This window comes from Cryptomeria japonica, chromosome 2 (assembly GCF_030272615.1).
Source record: "Cryptomeria japonica chromosome 2, Sugi_1.0, whole genome shotgun sequence".
In the NCBI taxonomy this organism is placed as follows: domain Eukaryota; kingdom Viridiplantae; phylum Streptophyta; class Pinopsida; order Cupressales; family Cupressaceae; genus Cryptomeria; species Cryptomeria japonica.
In genome coordinates this window covers 263,027,659-263,047,700 of record NC_081406.1, presented here as the reverse complement: position 1 = coordinate 263,047,700, position 20,042 = coordinate 263,027,659, and the positions used below count along the sequence as shown (strand labels likewise).

Sequence of the window (20,042 nt, the reverse complement as noted above, 5' to 3'; positions counted from 1 at the left end):
AAAAAATTAAAAATCGGCATTATTAACCCCTTAATATGTATAAAAAGTTCAAAAGAATTTTCAAAAATACTAACAAAATCTTAAGAAAACTTAAAAAATCTTCAAAAAGATTATTGAAAACTTGAAAAAAAATGAAAGATTTACTAATCTTTGAGAGCTAAATCTTCCTTGTGCAGTGATTTCTAACCTGTTGGTGTAGGTCTTACTCCCCCATAGCCCTCACCTTCAAAAAAATGAAACAACCTTCAAAGCCCAACAATGGCAGCTAGGAGGGAAAAAATGTTGTTCTTGGTCAAGCACCTGAATGCCCTTCAAAGGGAGGTCAAGAAGCTTATGCATAGAATATGGAGAAGGTTAAGGAATTGGTTCTAGGTCTGATAAATTTCATCCAAAGCCTTTGAGTGGTGCACCATAATGGGATTCTTGGAGTTGCAAGTACAGACACTCTCTTGACCTTTACCCTACAGTCCCACCCCATCTAAGAAGCATCCAGTCAACCTTTTCTTCTGCACCATAATGGCCATTGCTTCTGCTCCAAGTTTTTCTTTTCCTTCAGACCATGTGGAATCATATGGTTTCCCCCTCACACTGTCTCTGACAGGTACATGCAAATCAATTGAAAGGTTGTTTCTGTTTGAGTCTGGTGTTTGTTGATTATGTAAAGCCAGTCTGTAAGGACTTTAATATTTTTTAGTGCATATTGTAAACTTACTGTCAGCAATGGCATAGGAAATCTATTAAAAATTACATCATATGCTGCTTTATGTAACTACCATTCTTGCTTTAAAATTTGACAGGCAAAAGTCCAAATAGAATCCTCACTTCAACTATCAATAGAAATGCCAGAAATGTAGTTGTCTAATTTAAGAAACATTACAAGCATATTTTCAAGTAGTCTAATCTATAAAAGATAGAAACAATTGCCATAGGAAAGAATTTTATACAGAATCAGATATAAACTGTAATCATTCTTCAATAAGAAAATACAAGTTTTTTATAAATACTTATAGCTCTTACACGAAGATTTTTTAATGTATTGACCCAGCTGTACATATAGAAAACATAATGGTAATTGCAATGGTTGATCATAAACAGATAACCACTACCAGTCTCAAAAAAATTAAACAAAAGTCATGAATACATACGCCCAGAACATTTTATCTATTGAATAAGAAACAATACAGACATATTTTTAAGTATTCTTATATAGAAAAGATAGAAACAATTACCACAGAAAAGAATTTTACTAAAAAACAGATTAATAAAGTGATATTTTTCATATATGCAATGTGCATTGTTTTAAAAATACTCAGGTCTGACTTGGAGATTTTTGAATGGAATGACCCAACTGTATATATAGAAACCAATATTCTAGTCACAGTGGTTGACCATGAACAGTTTGTTTATAACCTTTTGATGACCACTAAAAGTCTCAAAAAATAAAATGAAGGTCATGAATACATTGCACCTGGTATAATATACTTGAATAAGAAAAATATTACATAAGTTCAAGTAGTCTAGTATACAAATGATAGAAACAACTGCTATAGAAAAGAATTTTACAAAAAATTAGATATGAAAATGTGACCATTTTCCACATGCAATGCATATTGTTTTCAGCATACTCAGGTCTGATTTGGTGATCTTTGAATGTGTGGACCTAACTCTACATATAGAAAACAATATGGTAGTTGTGATGGTTGACCACAAACAGTTTGTTTGGAGACTTACAATAACCACTACCAATCTCAAATGTTAAAACAAAGGTCATGAATACATTACGATCACAACAAAAGATCCTTTCAAAAACATGCTTGACTGATATCTACACATGTATACAAGGCATACAATAGGTAATACCAAAATTATTCTATGCAATTAAAAATAAAATGCATATTGAACTATGAAGACATGTAATCTTATGTTGGCATCAATTCTGCACATTTTGTAAGTTATATAATGTAGCATGAAATTCAACAGGTTGGCATATCACAATCAAAGCTCGCAGTCTGTCAAAAGTTTTAACATTTTATACATTTATACAAATACATAATTGCCTTGCTAAAACAAAATATGCATACAGCAAAAATGTCATTAATATTTATCAAGATATAACCTAATAAACCAAATGACAATATGTGCATGGAATTTTTAACCACTAAAATATGTTTTAAAGTATTACATTGTTCGCATATTGTGCAAACGGTCAGCTAGCTTTATAAGGACCACACGAGGATCATTGACCATACCAAGAAGCATAACTCGTAGATTGTCCACCTGCAATACCAAAACCAGCAGAAAAAATAAGTGATACAAGTATGAGGGCTAGTAGGCCATTTGAGCACCATCTGTCATAAAATTGAGCCCACTAAGCACAGTTTTAGTCAGATGGCAAGCACCTAAATACCAAAGGCTAAAATATGGTACTTTTGCCCAATTCATAGCTCAATAAATGGCACATTTTCTTTTAATACTGACTAAATATTATCATCTTTGGAAAAGAGATCAATTTTCTTGTGCACATGTTTATATCTCCATAACCATTTTATAAATGTAATATAAAGGATGTGGACCATATGCCATTGATACCCACAATCACATGACTGAGTGCAATTCATGTCATAAAATTATGACTATTCTTCTAAAGGGTTTCTTGATATAGATCATGTAGCACCAGTTAATATATAATGGTGTATGTTAGCATAATAAAAAATCATTTCCCAGCAATTTCCACCTTTCTGTCACTAGTTTACACACAACACCAGTAATGTTTTTATCGATACACAAAACCTTCTCACGGGCGATGAATATTTTCAACACTACACTAGAAACATAGCAAATTGCATTAAAACTTATGTTGCATTGACCATTGAAAAACCCTAGATTGCATTCTGAATTTTAACACAATTTTTAGTTCACTTTTACATGAAAAAATTGGCATAGCATCCAAACAACTCAATAAGAATAGTAAAAGAAATGTAACAACTATTGTATAATATGTAATTCAATGAGTAGATGATTTGGTTGAGGGTTAACAAAAAAATTATCATTCAGTTATGTATTATTAGTAACTGATTAGAAAATGTCAAAATAATATAAAAAATTCAGTAATGAGTGTTCTATTCATTGACATCTGAACTCAAGTAACCATTACATATTCATTAGGAAAATTGTTTTAGACATCTGAATTGTTCCCAGTTTTGTCTAGAATTCCTCCAACTTATTATTTTGTTTCTTTTTGCATGCTTCCATCTCAACAATTCGGATCTCTTCAAATGGTTGCGATCCAAGGGTAACTTCAAAGAAATCGTGATCAAACTTAGATACCACTTGGTCATAAGCATGGTGGATTTCCCTTCTCTCTAGGTCATTATGATGTACAAGTGCTATTACCAATTCTTTACACTGAATGGAATCCAAAAAAGGGGCTACTTGCATTAGCCCACTGTCTCCCAATCACTTAGCAAATTTACTACCATGCTTTATTGTCTCACCTAGGTGCAAAATCAAGAACATTCACATGAACAAGGTACCCTTGAAATAAGGGTACTTATTTACCAACACTCATGCTCAACCTAATCATGTAAAATTATTCTACAAACAAAAATCCTAGCTGCCTTATTCAAATAGGGATATGAAACTTCTGGAATATCTGCACTTAAACACCTCAAATCCTAGTAATTTTCATTAAAATTGGATAAACAACTTCACAAATCATATAGGAATATGAATCTATTGTTTTAGGCAAACCCAAGAAGAGTTCGAACATTAAAAAATCTGTAACAAATGTCTGAAATTTCTGCACTTAAACACCTCTAATCCTAGCAATTTTCACTAAGATTGGATGAACTATTTCACAATGGATTCTAACCGTTAACGCCTCCAACGGAAACGTTAAAAGCTGCTGAAATCAGCTGTTGCAGCCCCTTCAAGTCTTTGGAAAACCTTGCAATCTTCAATTCTTCGTTTCCAACTATCCACAGTGAACACGGCCTTTCCACTCAAGCACCTCAAAGAATGGCAAAAACATACCTTTTCCAAATTTATAACTTCCTTTGGGTCACACTTACTTTTGGAAATCATTTTCTTCCATATGTATGCTTTTCCCTTTTTTTTTGTGCTTTCAAGTGGTAAAGCAGTGCTAGGTGTTTACCCTCTCGGGTGAATAACTTAAAGCACACAGATAAAACACGTAATGCAGAATAATAATGCCATAGATATCAGATGCAATATAAGAGATGTTATTCCATTCATAATTGTTGTCCGTCACAAGTTACATTCGGAAGTATATAAAAATACCAAGGGGGTGCGAGCGCCAACCGTCGCACCGCAACTACCACCCCGCAATTGCCAACTAACCAAGACAATTACAACTTAATTAACTAGTTTTATTTTCCAGTACAATATTGCCGCCAACATCATCCCCCCCAAAAGAAAAGAAGTCCTCTCTAGACGACTTAATACAAAATAGAGATGACATTAAACAGAACTGCTGACGCCAATCGAGCCCAGAACTTATAGACCTGCTGCGTCCTCACTTAAAAACCCTTTTCTGCTACCATCCAATGCTCAAGTGCAGATTTCACCATTATTGCTTCCTTCGACATCACAGTCCTCCTGTGCCTAAACCAAACTTGTCTACAAAACACGCGTTTTAGTCTCAGCCTCCACCAACTGCTACTCAAATGATATTGTCTCCCTAGCCAATTTGTCCTCGATAGCCACCTACGCTGCCCTCTCAGCATCCAACTCCTAGGTACACTAAGCTAAGTCTCATGCTAGTACTGCCTCCGACCTGGTGGTCAGCTCCTCCCGAGCCCTCTGTGCATCTACCAAGGCAACCTCACGTCCAGCCGAGACATACTCCGAGTTCCTCAAAGCGTACCATTCATGCCTGGAAGTGGCCACAACCTTCTAGCACAAAGGCTAGGAGATACCTCAAATCCTCCATCACACTCCCCAAAGGTTGATAACTGAACTCAATAACTCTCTGGTGCTGTATGACTTCGTGTTCTTGCAATGCCTTCCCTCAAACTCTGTTTGTTCACAACCTCCAAATCCATCTCCCTCTACGGCTTATGGCTTCCCCGCCAATGCTTAGCTGCAGGCTTCTTTCTCACAGTACGGGACAACCCAACACTTACCATGCCTTCTCTGATGCCCTTCGCCAGACTCAAAAAGTGTATTGTAGCTCAAAAATAAACTGGGGGTCTGGGGCAGCACCCCTCGCGGGGTCCGGGGGCAGCACATCATTTCTGTGATATTTTAAGATGTCAAAACCCTTCTTCTCCACTCTAATATTTTCAGCGTCCTGGCTCCACATGTCATCAAATGATTTTTCAATCTGGTCGTCGTCGTTTCTTTTTTTTTTTTTTTAATTTGTTTCCTCTGTAATGTCCCCGATGGCACCCCGGCCATACAACCTCCCCGTACGATTAACAACAACACTGACACCTCCAATTGTACGGCCACTGTAATGTCCCCATTTTGCGAGCATCAGAGTTTGTAAGAATTAGCCTATCATTTGACCCTCGTAGGCTAACAATTATTGATAGAGGGCCTCGTGTGGCAGTTACTTGGTGATTAGAGACATTACTCTTCATCTGGATTCAGGTTTTGGCCTTTGCACAAGTTTTTTGACTCAGATTGGCACACTTACTATTTATAGTAAGTTACTATTCAGGGTTTCTATTTTTAGACAAGCATCCAATCGCATGGAGAACAGGGAGAGTCAACTCCTGGCTCAGACGGCTTAGCAATCAGACAAGTACATCAAGAGATATTAAAGTTTAAGTGACTTAAGTGATTTATTTAATATTTTAATATTATTATAAAGTTCTAAAGTAACTTTATAATAATAAAGTCACTTTAATATAATAAAGTGCGTTAAGTGAATAATTTAATGTGGGAATAAATCTTTTATCCCACATTGGCCAGGAAGGTGTTTGAGCTCTCTTAAGGAAAGAATAAAAGGAAAGGCAAGAGTTCATTCTCAGCATCCAGTTGATGAATAGTATTTTGATTGATTTTTATTGTGGAGCCTAGGGCTTTCGCAATTTTCTTCTTTGATCATAGGAAACGAAAACTTCCTATTGATAGCAATTTTGAAGGTGTGAAATAACACCTGAATTATTGCAGTTGTGGGAAAGAATACTTCAGTTCTTTCATTTGTGCAAATTGGTGAAGTTTTCTACAAGGGTTTGAAGTTTATTGTTGAAGAACATTTATAGTTGGTTGTGAATCATCCTTATTTGGCAACAAATTATTCAAGGTTTTAAGAGCAGATTGCAAGTTTGTTCTTGCTGCTACAGTGCGCATGAACAGTGCGCTACAGTGCCGTGAACAATGCGCATGAACATTGCTATGAACAGTGCGCTACAATGCCGTGAACAATGCGCATGAACATTGCTATGAACAGTGCGCTACAGTGCCGTGAACAGTGCGCGTGAACAGTGCCGTGAACAGTGCGCTACAGTAGTTGGAGTTCTATAGAAGGGGATTTAGAAAGGTTGAACAGCTATATATATTTGACAAGGGATTTGCATATGAAGAGAATCAAACCAATATACCAAGGCAGCCATTGAAATACCAGGTTTTCTATCTATGGTCATTGTATTAGAAAATCATTACTTCATTGCATCATTTTCTATTATGATTATATCATGAAATATTTGGAGGTTGCATATGTTTAATGGAGATACAATTTGCATATTCCACATTCATGGTAACATTCAACATTGATCAGCCATTTAGCTTTCATGCCAATTGTTTGCTTAAATGCCTAATGGCTGTAGGTGTACTTTGGGATGCATGACAAGTGTTTGTCTTAATGTCAACTAGTTGTACTAGTTAATTTCAGTCATTACATATGTGTGGAAAGGTCTAAAACAGCTAGTATATCATTTCTATAACAACTTTACATTGTTAGAAGCTTTCCATAACTTCATTTGCAGCCTACAAACCCAAAGAAGACAAAGAAAGAATTCACTACAGCGGCTTCAAACATTGTATGCCAAATGTTTGACAATATTCCTTGGTGTTCATATAAGCAAAACAGGGTCAGACTAGCCAAGGGATATTACAGCCACCTTCCCATGCGGTCAACACCCTCCTTACCGTACGGACACACCTCCAGCGTATGGACAACGTGGTCAACCGTGCACACCATACGGTCCTCCTTCTGCACGCCCAACGCAATTCAACCGTACAGTGAACCACTGACGACGGAGCGGCTGCATGTGTGTTTGTGCAGTTGCGTCGTTGTGCGGCTGCGTGTCTTATTCTTTGCATGGGCAATGTATCCACCGCACGGTGGTCCACCGTCGGTGTTGCCACCGCATGGTGGTCCCACCGCACGGTGGTCCCACCGCACGGTGGTCCCACCGCACGGTGGTCCCACCGTCGGTGTTACCACCGTGGCATCTTCATTTTTTTAAATTTTTTTTTAAATTTTTAAAATCGACCGTACGGTCAACTGTCATACAGACCCGTACGACCGCACAGTTTTTTTTCTTTTTTTTCTTTTTTTTTTTTTCTTTTCTAAGTGTCCAGATTCGGCTCAGGTTTCATGCCTCTGGGATTGCCCTTTCTCGGTTTGCCTCACCCGAGAGTCTCCCGCTTTGGTCCCGTGCCTCTCGAGTCACCTGCTCGACCTCTCAGGTCCCCTTCCATCCTATCGGGTTCCCCTCCGGACTCTCGGGTGTCCTTCCGGCCTCTCAGGTCCCCTATGCGCTTCTTGTGGTAGGGTTTCAATTTGGACCCGTTGGTGGCAAGTCTATTTTCAATGGCCATCCGAAGACCTAGAACCACAAATTCTACAGGGACCACGGTCTCCTTCCCGTACATAAGAAGAAGAAGAAGAATAAAGATTTTGAAGGCTGCGGCCTTCCACGCAGGGTTCCAATTGTTGCCGACGCAAATGATCTTGGGATTATCTACGTCACCGAGGTTTGGGGCGTCTCCCTTCCAATATTCTCTATATTCTGGCAGGTACACCTCCTCTGTTACTTGCTCTGGTTCCTCTACTTCGAGCCTGTAGCTCTAGAACATTTTGTAATCCTCCATCTGCCACTGGAAGAGCCCGTTCCATGACCCTGTCTCATCCTCGAGGCACTCTCCTAGTTTGAGAATCCCTTCGTCGTTGGGCTCATTGCAACCCCGTCCTTCGTCCCTCAGGTCACCTTTTCCTTCACCCTCTGATTCCGAAGATGATGCCAGTTCCTCGCCGACAACCTAGGTCCTCAGATCAATGGTATACTTCCGCCCCCCTTTCTCCATAGAAAGGGTGTTCTTTTTCCAGTCGTGGTTCACATTTGCTGTAACCAGCCACCCTCTGCCTAAGATGGTGTCGTACCCCTTCTTCTTGAGTAGGATTACCACAAAATCTAGTATGAAGGGTTGCATGCCGATGGTGACCGGCTGGGCCATCAGGGTGCCGAGTGGCTTGATGTCGTGCTGGTCTGCACCTACCAAGTTGAACGTGGGTGGCCATAGTGTTGGCTTCCCCAGCTTCTTCCACCTATCCTCTAGCAGTACATTCACCCCCGAACCTCTGTCCACGATGGTGTCTTTGAGGATGGCCCCGAGAATTCCCATCTCTACTACAGCAGGATGCTGACTGCTATTTAAGGCCAACAACATTGGGTCAGCCGAGGGGCTGATCGGAACTTCCGCCCGTGTGGCATGCAAAGGTGCCTGCGCAGTGGTTTGTATGGAACTAAAAATGGTGGTTCTTAACTGTGGCATTGTTTCTACAAGGTCCTTTACCCTTATAGGTACTTCCATCTGCAATACTTGCCCAATGATGTTATTTTCAGCTTCCGTACGGGATGATGTACTCACCACCTCGTTGTTCCGTTGTTCGGCCGTCATCTCACGTTCAATATTGGCCTTTGCCTCCCGTAATCTCTCCTCCGTACGGGGGTCGGGATAAGTGGCCTTTTTCGTCTGAGCGCGGGTGACCGCCAGTACTTCTTTCTCACCCATCTTCTCAGCCTTCTCAATGTTGAGGAGATTAACCCCTGCCTTTGGGCAATTTGCGTCCTCATGGTCGCCTGGCCCACACCATCGGCAGAGGTGCTGAGGGGTGGCTTCCTTCGTGCAATCACGGGCGAAGTGCCCCCTCTGATTACAGGCCCTACATTGGATCATTGGCCAACCCTTGGCATCATACTGGATACGGCTTCCGTAATTGTTATTGTTGTTATTCCTTCCACCGCCGCGTCTGTTGTCCCGGTAACCTCCAGATGATGTCGTTGTGTTGGTTTGTTGGGCCGTACCCGCTGGTGTGGATGTTGTGGCCTGCTCAATGAACAACACTTGGCTCATTTGCATACTTCGGGTTTTCATGTTGTATGGGCATTCCTTGATGGAGTGTCCCATCACTTGACAAATCTCACAAAAGGCATTCTTCGGGCAGGTGCCTTTTGTGTGGCCATCTTCCTTACAATCAGTGCACCACACATCTTCATTTTCGCTCGTGCTTCCTTTCATGTTCTTAAATTCCTTCAACATTCGGTGCATATCCTTTTGAAGATCTTGCACCTTCTTACTTGATGATTCGTCATTGCTGCTTTCTCCCGAGGACTCCTCTTCTGTAGAGTACTTGTCCTTTTTCTTCCGCGATGTTTTGCCTTCACTTTCCAAATCCATTGCGCGGTTGTACGCGTCATCGTATGAGGTGGGCGGTACAATTTTCATCTTTCTCCTCAAGGATGACCGCAACCCTTTGTTGACGTGTCTAAAATCGCATTGCTGCAAACTCCATACGGCCAACGCAGAATAGAATAGCTGACTGATTATCCTACTCTCTCTTGAGATAAGGAAGTCTCTAATGCTATTTTCTAAGTTTTATCAAAGGAGACTACCTCAAGGTTTCTTTTGTCAGGTCTTGGCTGCGGGATCTCTCAGTGGCTTGATGTGTTTATGCTGGAAACACAAAGGGGGACTTACGTTTGACTGGCAATTTTATGGATAAGTTCCCCGGAACTTTTACGATCTTTCCATCAGATGATATTGGTTAATTCGACGCTGTTTTAGTAGGACTACAGATTTTCCAAATAAAAAAAAAGGGAGAAAAGAAAGGAAGGATAGAGAGGGAGAGAGAGAGAGACATGAACTGTAAGTTCTAACTAAGACAGCAAATTCAGTCAAGCAGACAGACACCTCCAGGAAACTAGATTAGACATCATCAGCCATTTAGACACAATGCTTGCACAAACTCAGTGCAATCTTCAAAGGAGAAACCAGATTTTCATATTACCAAGTACGATATTAGAATTTCTACATTCATAGTATGTATTTGATAATCGAACTAAGCATGAAATGGTCCAGATTAACCATGCGGAAAGAAAAGCAATCAGCTATTCACTAATGGTATGGACAGTGAAGATTCCATCAGATGCTTGATTGAAAAACTACTATGCAAAATAAATAGACATAACTAAAAGCTTTCAAAATTAAGTGAAGAAGGAGACCATGCACTCACAAGGAAACTTGAAAATAGTCTTAATTCATTGTATTAATTCCTGCAAATTTCTTCAGAGCTTTCGCAACAATCCAAGAACTTCTTTCAAAAAAGAGGGAAAACCAGTCCCTTAAATAGATTTCAAAAAGGATGAATGGCCTAGATTTAATCTAAATAAGTGGCCCAGATTCATCCATAAAGCATTGCTGCCCATACCCATAAATGGGAGGCAAATATCAACAACTACCCCAAAATGGGCAATAACTACCCAAAAAGGGATAATTACAACAATTTGGAACAAAACAAAAAAAGGTGCACAAAAGGTTTTACAATTTGTTGACTAAAAGTCAACTGTCACCCTTTTTGGAAAAAAGTGCATTTTAAGATTTGGGGGGAAAAAAGCACTTTTGAGAAACTACTTTCTCTATTTCGACTTCACACTCTTTCTCTAGAAACTGGTCCTCGCCATGCAGGTATTCCTGCCATAGATCACGACCTGCTGCTCGTTCCTTGCGAACATATTCCTGGAATTTGATACATAACTGGAATAGTAGACTGAATGGAGGCATGGGAGGGTGGCGAATTTTGTACTGCATGCCCTCGAGATACTGGTCCACGTGCTTTAAACCATCCTTCCAGTTGGAGCGATTGCGCTCAAAGCACAATATGTCCGAATGGAACTGACCAGCAAAACTCAAGTCTCCAGTGGAATAAGAAACCTTATCTGTCCCCAACCTTTCTTCCCAGTCCGGCCAGATTACACTGTCGGACAAGTCATTCATCCATCCTGAAACCATTGATCGGAGGATGGTCTTACCTAGTTCTTCAATGTTCCCCAGAATTACCTCACATGCGTCACTTTCTTTGTCAATAATTTCCTTGGCGTCGTTTTTCATGGTGATGGTCTAGTACCATTCTTTGAGAACACTGATGCCATGAGGATCTAGGATGTCAAACAATGTGGGAATTTGCGCATGTGTCCAAAAAAGAGCTCTCATGAGGGGAAGGGTAGAGGCTGCCACTTTGTGCATGTGAAGGGATTCCCTCTTTACCTCCAACAACTTGACTAGAGTGAGCTCTCGATGGAGGGCCATTTCTTTCACCTCTTTAAGGATCTATTCTCCCCTCTTCTTGATGTCTTGCATCCATTCCTTGACGGCCTTTGCAGTATCCCGAATTCCTTCAAATTCAGTCGTGGTCCTTTGTGCCAATGCCGTTGGGGGAATATGAGATTCGGAGGGATTGTGCAATGGCCGTAGGAGCTGATCGATGTATCCCTCGGCTTGTTCAGCACGGGCCCGATACATATCCTTTTCCGCTGTGATCTCCTCGAGTTGTCTGAGTATGTTCTGCACTAAATCCTTAAATTCTTCCTTTTCTTGCTCTTTGGTAGCTTGTCCGATGGGGACAGTCGTGATGCTATAATCTGCCAGTGTTATTTGATCTGCTGGCTTGTCTACGGGCAGGGTGGCAATATGAAGAGTGCGGTTCCTTTGCTCGCCCTGGGTTACTCTAGAATATGCCCTTGGTTTCTTCTTCTCTTAAGCTTTTGCTTGATCCATTCGCGAGAAGATATCCTCTAGATCGATGGGTGCTTTGGTGGTGGCCCTACGCTAAGCTCTGGCGATCAGCCACTCTTGAGGCACTGTCTGAGTCGATGATAGGGTCAAGTCAGCATTCTGTTCTCCCACGTTCTCAACCGACTGACCACAAATTCGTAGCTGCCCTGCCATCGGAGGAGTGAAAGAGGGAGGAAGCTCTTTGCTTGCAGCTGAGTTCTCCCCTATTTCACTGAACAACTGTCTGACATCCTCTTGTGAAGGTTGCTCTTTAGTTCTCTCGGGCTCATGAGTTTCGTCTATCCTTTGTTCTCCCTCGACGGTGGAGTCGTCCTTGGCTGTATTGAGGAGTAGCAACTCGTGATGACTCTGCTGGGTAGGTTCATGCACTTTGACCCCCTGGGTGGATGGGATTTCTCCTTCTTCTATTTGGTTACCCAGTTCGGTCAACTCGAGGGCTTTTAGCTCAGTGTCCAGTACATCAAGCGCAGGAGGATCATTGGCCTCAAATGCATCGATGTCGCTCTAGGAAGGCAGAGCAGGTATGCAATCCAATTCTATGGCATCGTCGGACGAACTGGGATCTTTTGAAGATGAAGTGACCTCTGGCCTCTTTATAGGAATCTTCTCCCTTCTTGTTCTTTTGGACGTCCGAGTTCCTCTGCAAGCCTTAGCTTTCTTTCTTTTCTCTGGTTTCTCAGTTCTTTCCCGGCGTGTACTAGATGTCCCTTCATCTTTGGAAGACTGAGAATCAAGACTGCCCATCAAATGGTAAGTGAACTGGACCCCCTCATGGACTAGCCTCTCGATCTGATGATGTAACCACTGATCTGTGTACCTTGTTGGGGCTACCATAACTGCTTCGAAATCTATGATTGGGTCCTGAGACCAATCAACGCCTGGCAAGAGGTGTCTTACTGCTTCGAATTCTCGGACCTGGAGGCAATTTCCTGAGTCCGTGAGCTGATCTGGGACCCGACAGTATTCAAAGAGTCGCATCTGCTGCACACTCAACCTAGAATATTCCCATCGCCTGACTTCGTAGTCATCAGAGCAATTTTTCCAATAGTCTTCAACTGACTCCTTTGCTCTGTATCTTCGACCATAGGCCCTTTTTGCCAGATTATCATGATCGAAGTATTTTCTTGGGAAATGGTCCTGTAGGCCATAAGAGGCCAACTCTGCAAGGGACTCTTCTACTAGGGTAGGGGTCTTCAAATGGACATCATGGCTGCCTATGATCATAGGAAATGCGAATCCAGCCTGCTTGCTTTCTCGAAGTAAGATGTCGGCGGGGCGCGACTGCCTTGCCACCTCCATAAGGATTACTTTGTCGGTTGGATACCGTGGAAGTCGAAGGGGGGCACCATCGAAGCCAGCTATTCGGATGTAGGAAAACCTTGGGAACTGAATGAACCAGGCTCCATACCTCTGCACTAAAGTAGTAGCTTTCTCCGAGAGCCTTATGTGCAACCCGCCCTGCATTAGCCTAACCAAGCACATCGTGAAGGCGTCATTGACGCGTTCATACTGACCAACCGCGTAAGCCAGGCTGTTCTTTTCCCTTTGAGCTATATCCTGGTAGTGCAGCTGCGGGTAACAATCATAGACTTTCCGGGCCCATTCCCGATCTCACCTTTCATTATCAATCCTAGCAATGGCTGGTTCTTTGCGAACATATAGACCAAATAGGAGGCCATGGTGAAGTACTTCTTCGTTTCGAGCTCAATCAGCTGAGTGTGGATGTTATCGCTTATGATCTGGGCCCAGTCAAACTTAGACTTTCCGGCGAAGACCTGCTCTGTAAAATAGAACATCCACTCTTCAAAGTAGCTGGACTTAGGAAGTCCCATGACTCGGCTGAGTAAGGTGACCATATCCCCATGTTCATTATGAAAATCACTCCTGGGGGTCTTTTTCACAATCCTAGTGCCCGAAGGCCTTTTCTCCTTGAACCATTCCTCGTTAATCAATGCTTTGCATCGGGCTGGATTCATATCATATGCCCCTTGTGCTTCGTCTATGGTTGTAGCTGTGGGATTATTTGGAAAGGGGATATCAAATGCATCACCAATAGCCTCAGGGGAGAAGTCGGCGATAGTCATATTCTCCAGAAGCACTAATCTGGACTTTGGTTCGTAATGCCGAGCAGCCTCCACTACTAATTCATACTTCTGGATTGCTGGAGGAAAACCTGCTGCTTGGGTGATGCCACTTTCCACCATCTGCCTAGGCCTGCCATATGCGTTGGGTGAGAAGACCCGATTCCTGAAGTCCTGAATATCAATATGGCCAAGGTCAGTGTCACTAATGTTGTCCCAGACGCTCTGAACCTTCGACTCCCTCAATCCTCCCCTTTGATACTGGTACTTCATATTTTCAACCTTACGCGGGATGTTTGATTTGGATGCTCGTGAGGTTTCGGCTGCAGCGGGCGTTTTTGATGATTCCACCGCTGATTTAGGCATCTATTCTGCACAGCCAGATGCAGATTACGAGGTGATACAAGAAAGGTAATGCGTGTTAGATAAAAAATAAATAAATAAATAATGCTCCAGCAGGCCAAGATTAATTTAAAGTTTAGTCTGGACATGGAGCAATATTTCTAGCTAACAGCTTGATCAACTTTAACCGCAGCATATTCTTGAAGATTTTTGACTACGCATTTATACTTATCACTTCTGGATTTTGGATTAACTTTCAACAGAGACGACATGAAAATTTTCCTAAGTTTGAAAAGAGGTGCAATTTCTAGCGAAGCCTTAAGAGTGCATTTCTAAATTTCGAGTGATTGAACAATGTTTATGAGCACAAGAGATGCAAATTTCAAGAATTCAAGTATTGCGATCAAATTTTACGATTTGTCCATTCGATTTAAACATTTTCTAAATGATCATATGCAACAAAGCGCACTTACCTGATGGGAGCGGACGGCGAAAGATTAGCCAACCTTGTCGCGGGAAATGAACGGACGCTCCTTCTTGCTTTCGGACTTTGGATGGTTTTCAAATTCAGAACTGCGCTTTCCTCCTTGCGAGTCTTGCAAATTTCGCGTCTTCCACTTCGCGATTTGCACACCTCTGGCGAATTTCGGAGGTCTGACCCACTTTGGTGAATTTCAGACCTTTCGCTTCCTCTTTTGCAAACTTGGAAACTTTGCGACCTCCACCTGCTGGGGGTCCTGGGCGCTTGGCGGGTTTCAGAGCACCGACACTATTTGGGAGGTAAAACCTCGGACTTGAAAAACGATCTTGCAACTTTCTGAGCTGGGGGTGCTCTCGCCGCTTTGGAGATATTCTCGGACTTCAACAGCTTCGCCAAAACTACGGATTCTCAACTCGTTATTGATGGCTTCAGACTAACCTCGGACCTCAACGCGCCTCTGTATTTCGAAGCTTAGAGGTTTTTGGTATACTTGGTGATTTTAACCCTTTGGCGGCTTCAGGCTTCCTGGAGAGTTTTTGCGATGACTTCGGAGGATTTGAACGAATTTGCAAGCTGCGCGAACCTTTAAACTATGCCATTCCTTACGACTTTCGCAACTTCAAGAGTCGCGGCGCCTTTATTTGTAAAAAAAAAAACTTCAAAGGATGGGGGCGTTCTTGCATCTTTCGAACTAAATGCGTCCCTTTAAGTGTTTCGCGTTTTCAGAGCTGGAGGCATTTTAATCTTTTTTCGCGTTTTCCTCACTTGCTTCCAAGGGTCCGAGAAAAAAGGACTTAAGTGATTTCGAGCGATTTCGGACCTAAACGCGCTTTTGTGACTTTTATTATCTCACATCTTTGAGCTAGGGTCCGAAAAAAAGAACTTAAAGGTTTTCGGAGGCTAAAGCACTTTAGCCATTCTTTTTACGATTTTTTTTCGTTTTATCCTAGGGTCCGAAAATAGACGCCTAAAGGTTTTCGGAGGGTTGAAGCGCTTTGGCGAGTTTCGGAGCTCAAACGCGCTTCTTTCTTTTTACTCGACGCCCTTTTTACTCCAGATCCGAATTTGGAACTTAAGCGATTTTCGGGGCTAGGAGAGCCCTTGGAACATTTCGCACCCTTTCTATCATCTTTAAAAAAAAACAACTTGCTCCAAGGTCCGAATTTGGAACTTTCGCATTTTAATCTTTTATCCCAAGGTCCGAATTTGGGAACACTCTCGCGATTTCCGAGCTTTCAAGCATTTTTTGCAAAATCGTGTTTTTAAACATTTCGCCCCAAGGTCCAAAAATGGACATTTGAAGCGACTTTCGGATCAAAACATGCCTCTTACAGGCTCTAGTTTCGCCCCAAGGTCCGAATTTGGAACTTAAAGTGATTTTCGGACCTAGAGCTATCTTTGCAACATTTTAAAAGAACTTTTGCATTGTTTTCGGACCAAGTAGGGAGCATCCATTTTTGAAATTTTCGTCCCAGGGTCTAAGATTCAATCCCCTGGGCGATTTTGGCAAGATTAGCTTAGTGAAATTCTGACCCCCCTTCGGGCCTCTGGGTCCGAAATCTGCCCCTTAGACAATTTTGAAAACTTGCATGAAACGTCGAACCTCCTACTAGGTTTTTGCCAGGTTCCACAAATCTGGATTTAGGAGGCATCAGAATACTAAGGCACTTGGCCAGGCAATTCGATCTTTCATCAGCAGGCGAAAATCATCTCTCACCCAAACCTTACAAAGGTCGGGTGACAAACCTTATGCAATCGGCCTTACAGCTCTGGTGCGAAAAAAAAATGTTGACTTTGGTCTTCGTGTGACCTTTAGGCGCACTGCTCTTGCTTGGCGGGATCTGCCAATTCCTACCACCTTACGCCTATCTAAGGCGATTCTTAAAACTTCAAACAAAGCTCTTGGCGTTCACGCCCGAGAGCTAGACTAGTCAGGAGGACTCATCGGTTCATTACTTCAACGTCAATCAGTTTACGGATCGGTCACGAACTCGCTCGAAGAGACGCGAGAAACTCTGCTCGGAACCTGGCAGGACAATGACGAAAAGCTCAAAACGGGAAGGGGGACCCTGTCGGCGACAAGGAGCGTGTGCAATGCACAACACCCTTCCACGAACCATCTTTTCTTTAGTTCGTCAGTCGACTGGTTCTCCATCCTCCCCAGTAACTCTTTTAACCGTCGGTTGTATGTTCACACTGTTTCGTGCTTTCCCTGTTTTGTGCTTAGTATCTCTGCCACGATCTCATTATCATCTCGAAGGAGTCGAAACACCTTCTAAAAAGATTTATGTAGGTCATCCCATGTTCCCACCTTTGTTTTGTCCACATCAGAGTACCAATCAATGGCTACTCCTCTTAGGGTGGCAGGGAACTGCACCACCCAATCCGCTTTGTCAACTACCCCGTTGGCTGACCATATTGTCTCACATGTACAACAGTGTCATACGGGGTCATCATTGCCATCTCCGTTGAATTTAGGCAACTTTTGTTTGCCCGCCATCGATGGGGGTCGTCTTCCTAGAGGTGGTTGTCGCTGCGTCTGTGCGCCGCTCCCTCCGGCGTTGGTGGTGTGTCCTACGTGGGTGACTGGAGGTACGGTGTTTTGCCTACTGTGTGTAGCACCTACAACCGTACGGTTGTCCTCCCCTCCGTTCTGACCTGCACCCACTCCTGGCTCGCTTTGGTGATCCTCACTTCGTGGCGTAAGGGATAAGTTTCTAAACTGATCCCGAGTCTCTTCGACTAGATTCCTCCGTAACCTTGTTTCCTCCAGAAACTCTGTGGCTTCTCACCCTACGGTGTTCTGGCGACGCGTAGAAATTTCCCTCAACTTCTGCACCCTCCGTGACACCTCCTTGGTTCCCTTCGGGCGACCCTTCGACAAGTCGTCCTTCGGCAAGTTGCCTCAGCCTCTGTCTATGTTCTATTTGCTATTCCAGAATCAAGGCCCTCTGTGCGGCATCCCACTCGTCTATTTTTGCTTTTTTATTTCTATCTTTATTCAATAGGTTGGGCATTAATTGCCGTACATTTCCATAATTCACAATACATAAACCAAAACACATCTTTATTAATTCATTTCGTCAGATACAACTCGTGTCAATGACACTTTTATTTGAATATAGAAGGTTCAAGGTTCAATTCCTTCCTAGCCCGGCGCCATCCCGTTCCGCTTCCCGTTGGCTGCTATCTTCGTACTATTGAAGGATCTGTTGGCGTCACTCTTCCTGGGCAATCTCCTCCAGGCGAGCTTGTTGTGCCAGCGATGCCTGTGCAAGCAACCAAGGAAGATGGTTCATCAACCGATTTACTGCCGGGCTAGCCTCCAGCGCTGTCCACACGGCACTTGGTGGGATTTCCACCTCTGTGGCTTCTCGTCGGACATATGTCTCGATGGCCACCTGGAGCAGAATTGAAAATTCCCTCGTCGCAATGTCTTCTCCATTGTAGAGCTCAGTTTGTCCGTCATCGGCCTCTGGGTTTATCTCACCAACGGGTGGGCCCATCGTGTCCGTGCGCCATCCGCGTCTTCTGTTCCCAAGTACGTCTAGGCAACGGCGCCAAATGTTTACCCTCTCGGGTGAATAACTTAAAGCGCACAGATAAAACACGTAATGCAAAATAATAATGCCATAGATATCAAATGCAATATAAGAGATGTTATTCCATTCATAATTGTTGTCCGTCACAAGTTACATTCGGAAGTATATAAAAATACCGAGGTGGTGCGAGCACCAACCGTCGCACCGCAACTACCACCCCATGGTTGCCAACTAACCAAGACAATTACAACTTAATTAACTAGTTTTATTTTCCTGTACAATATTGCTGTCAACACTAGGCACACACCGAGGGAAGATTTGTTCTTGACAAAAGAAGCAGAAACACACTTTTGGAGTCTTCACTAACAATAGATGGAGAAGCACACCCTTCGCAAGACTTCACCACTCACTTCTGCTCATGATATGAAAAGCATGTGCCTTAGGACCCTCTACCACCTGTACTTGATCCAATTTTGCAAAAGCACTCATCTGTAGGTGGCTTGCTGAGAAAAACCATGTGCCAAATATCTTTACCAAATAACACTTTGGTTCTAACTAGAAAAGTGCAGGCTTTCCAGGTCCTTATCACTTTTCATGACTTTTAATTTTCCATTGTTGCTTTGGCAAACACAAAAGTGCACTCCTAGAGACATTCAACCATGGCAAGTCCCACAATAACCACCTTTCTGGAACTCAATCAATTTTAGAACGAGTACAAGGATCAAGGTATAAGTCTCTTAGTAACTTCAAAAAAAATATTGGTAGAGATAGCTTGAATCTAGATTCTAAAAACTAAGAAAAAATTCAAGAAAGAATCTAAGGAAAATACAATAAAAATCAAAAAAATTTAAAGGATGACAAAAAACCTAGGATTTTATCTTTCTTCTTTTTGGAATTTTGAATTTAGAATCAATAAAATAAAAATAGAAAACATGAAAAATGAAGAAGAAAAAGAAAAGAAAGAAAGAAAGAGGGAAAAATTGTTCCATTTGGTATTTACCTTGACTTGATCCTTGAATTAGAAAGTTTAAAATATGTATACATTACAAGTCCAACTCTATATTAACTCTACCCACAACAATCATCAATTCCTCTATCCAATGCTTGCACAAGAAAAATAGCTCTTTTCAAGAGAGAATGAAAAGCTAAGAATCAAAACCAAAACCTCACTCAACGTTAGATCTAGTCATACAGCTAGTTGTTTTGTACCTAGGGGCAAAGATGCAAGACTCGTAGAAAACTCGTGCTGTCGCGAAAAACTATCAAGCTTTTTTGCTCAGCGATTTTTTCTCCTAACTACTCACACAAAGACTCACCCGAATTTTTGGCCAAAAATCGCAGAGTTTTTGGCAAGTTTTTTTCATCCTCTTTGCTCCTCCAACCAAGAAAAACCCTTGGGATGTGTTTGAACCCTGATTGTAGCTATTTTGCACCAAAGATTGGAGATTTGAATAGGATTTTGAGTGAATTTGAAAAGCAAATTGGATTTCCAGGTTGGTTTTCTTATTTTCGTTTTCTTTTCTTTTTTTAATTTTGCTTTGTTTTGCTAGT

At 42.2% G+C, this 20,042-nt stretch overlaps 1 protein-coding gene across 1 annotated transcript in view; it reads right to left on the bottom strand.

Annotated features, from left to right (window-relative positions):
• Positions 1 to 20,042, bottom strand: part of LOC131056066 (uncharacterized) — a 252,670-nt gene that overhangs the window by 164,224 nt on the left and 68,404 nt on the right. The window contains exon 6 of the mRNA XM_057990398.2: positions 2,183 to 2,277. Within this exon, the coding sequence (XP_057846381.1) occupies positions 2,183 to 2,277 (95 nt within the window). The remainder of the gene's footprint in view (positions 1 to 2,182; positions 2,278 to 20,042) is intronic.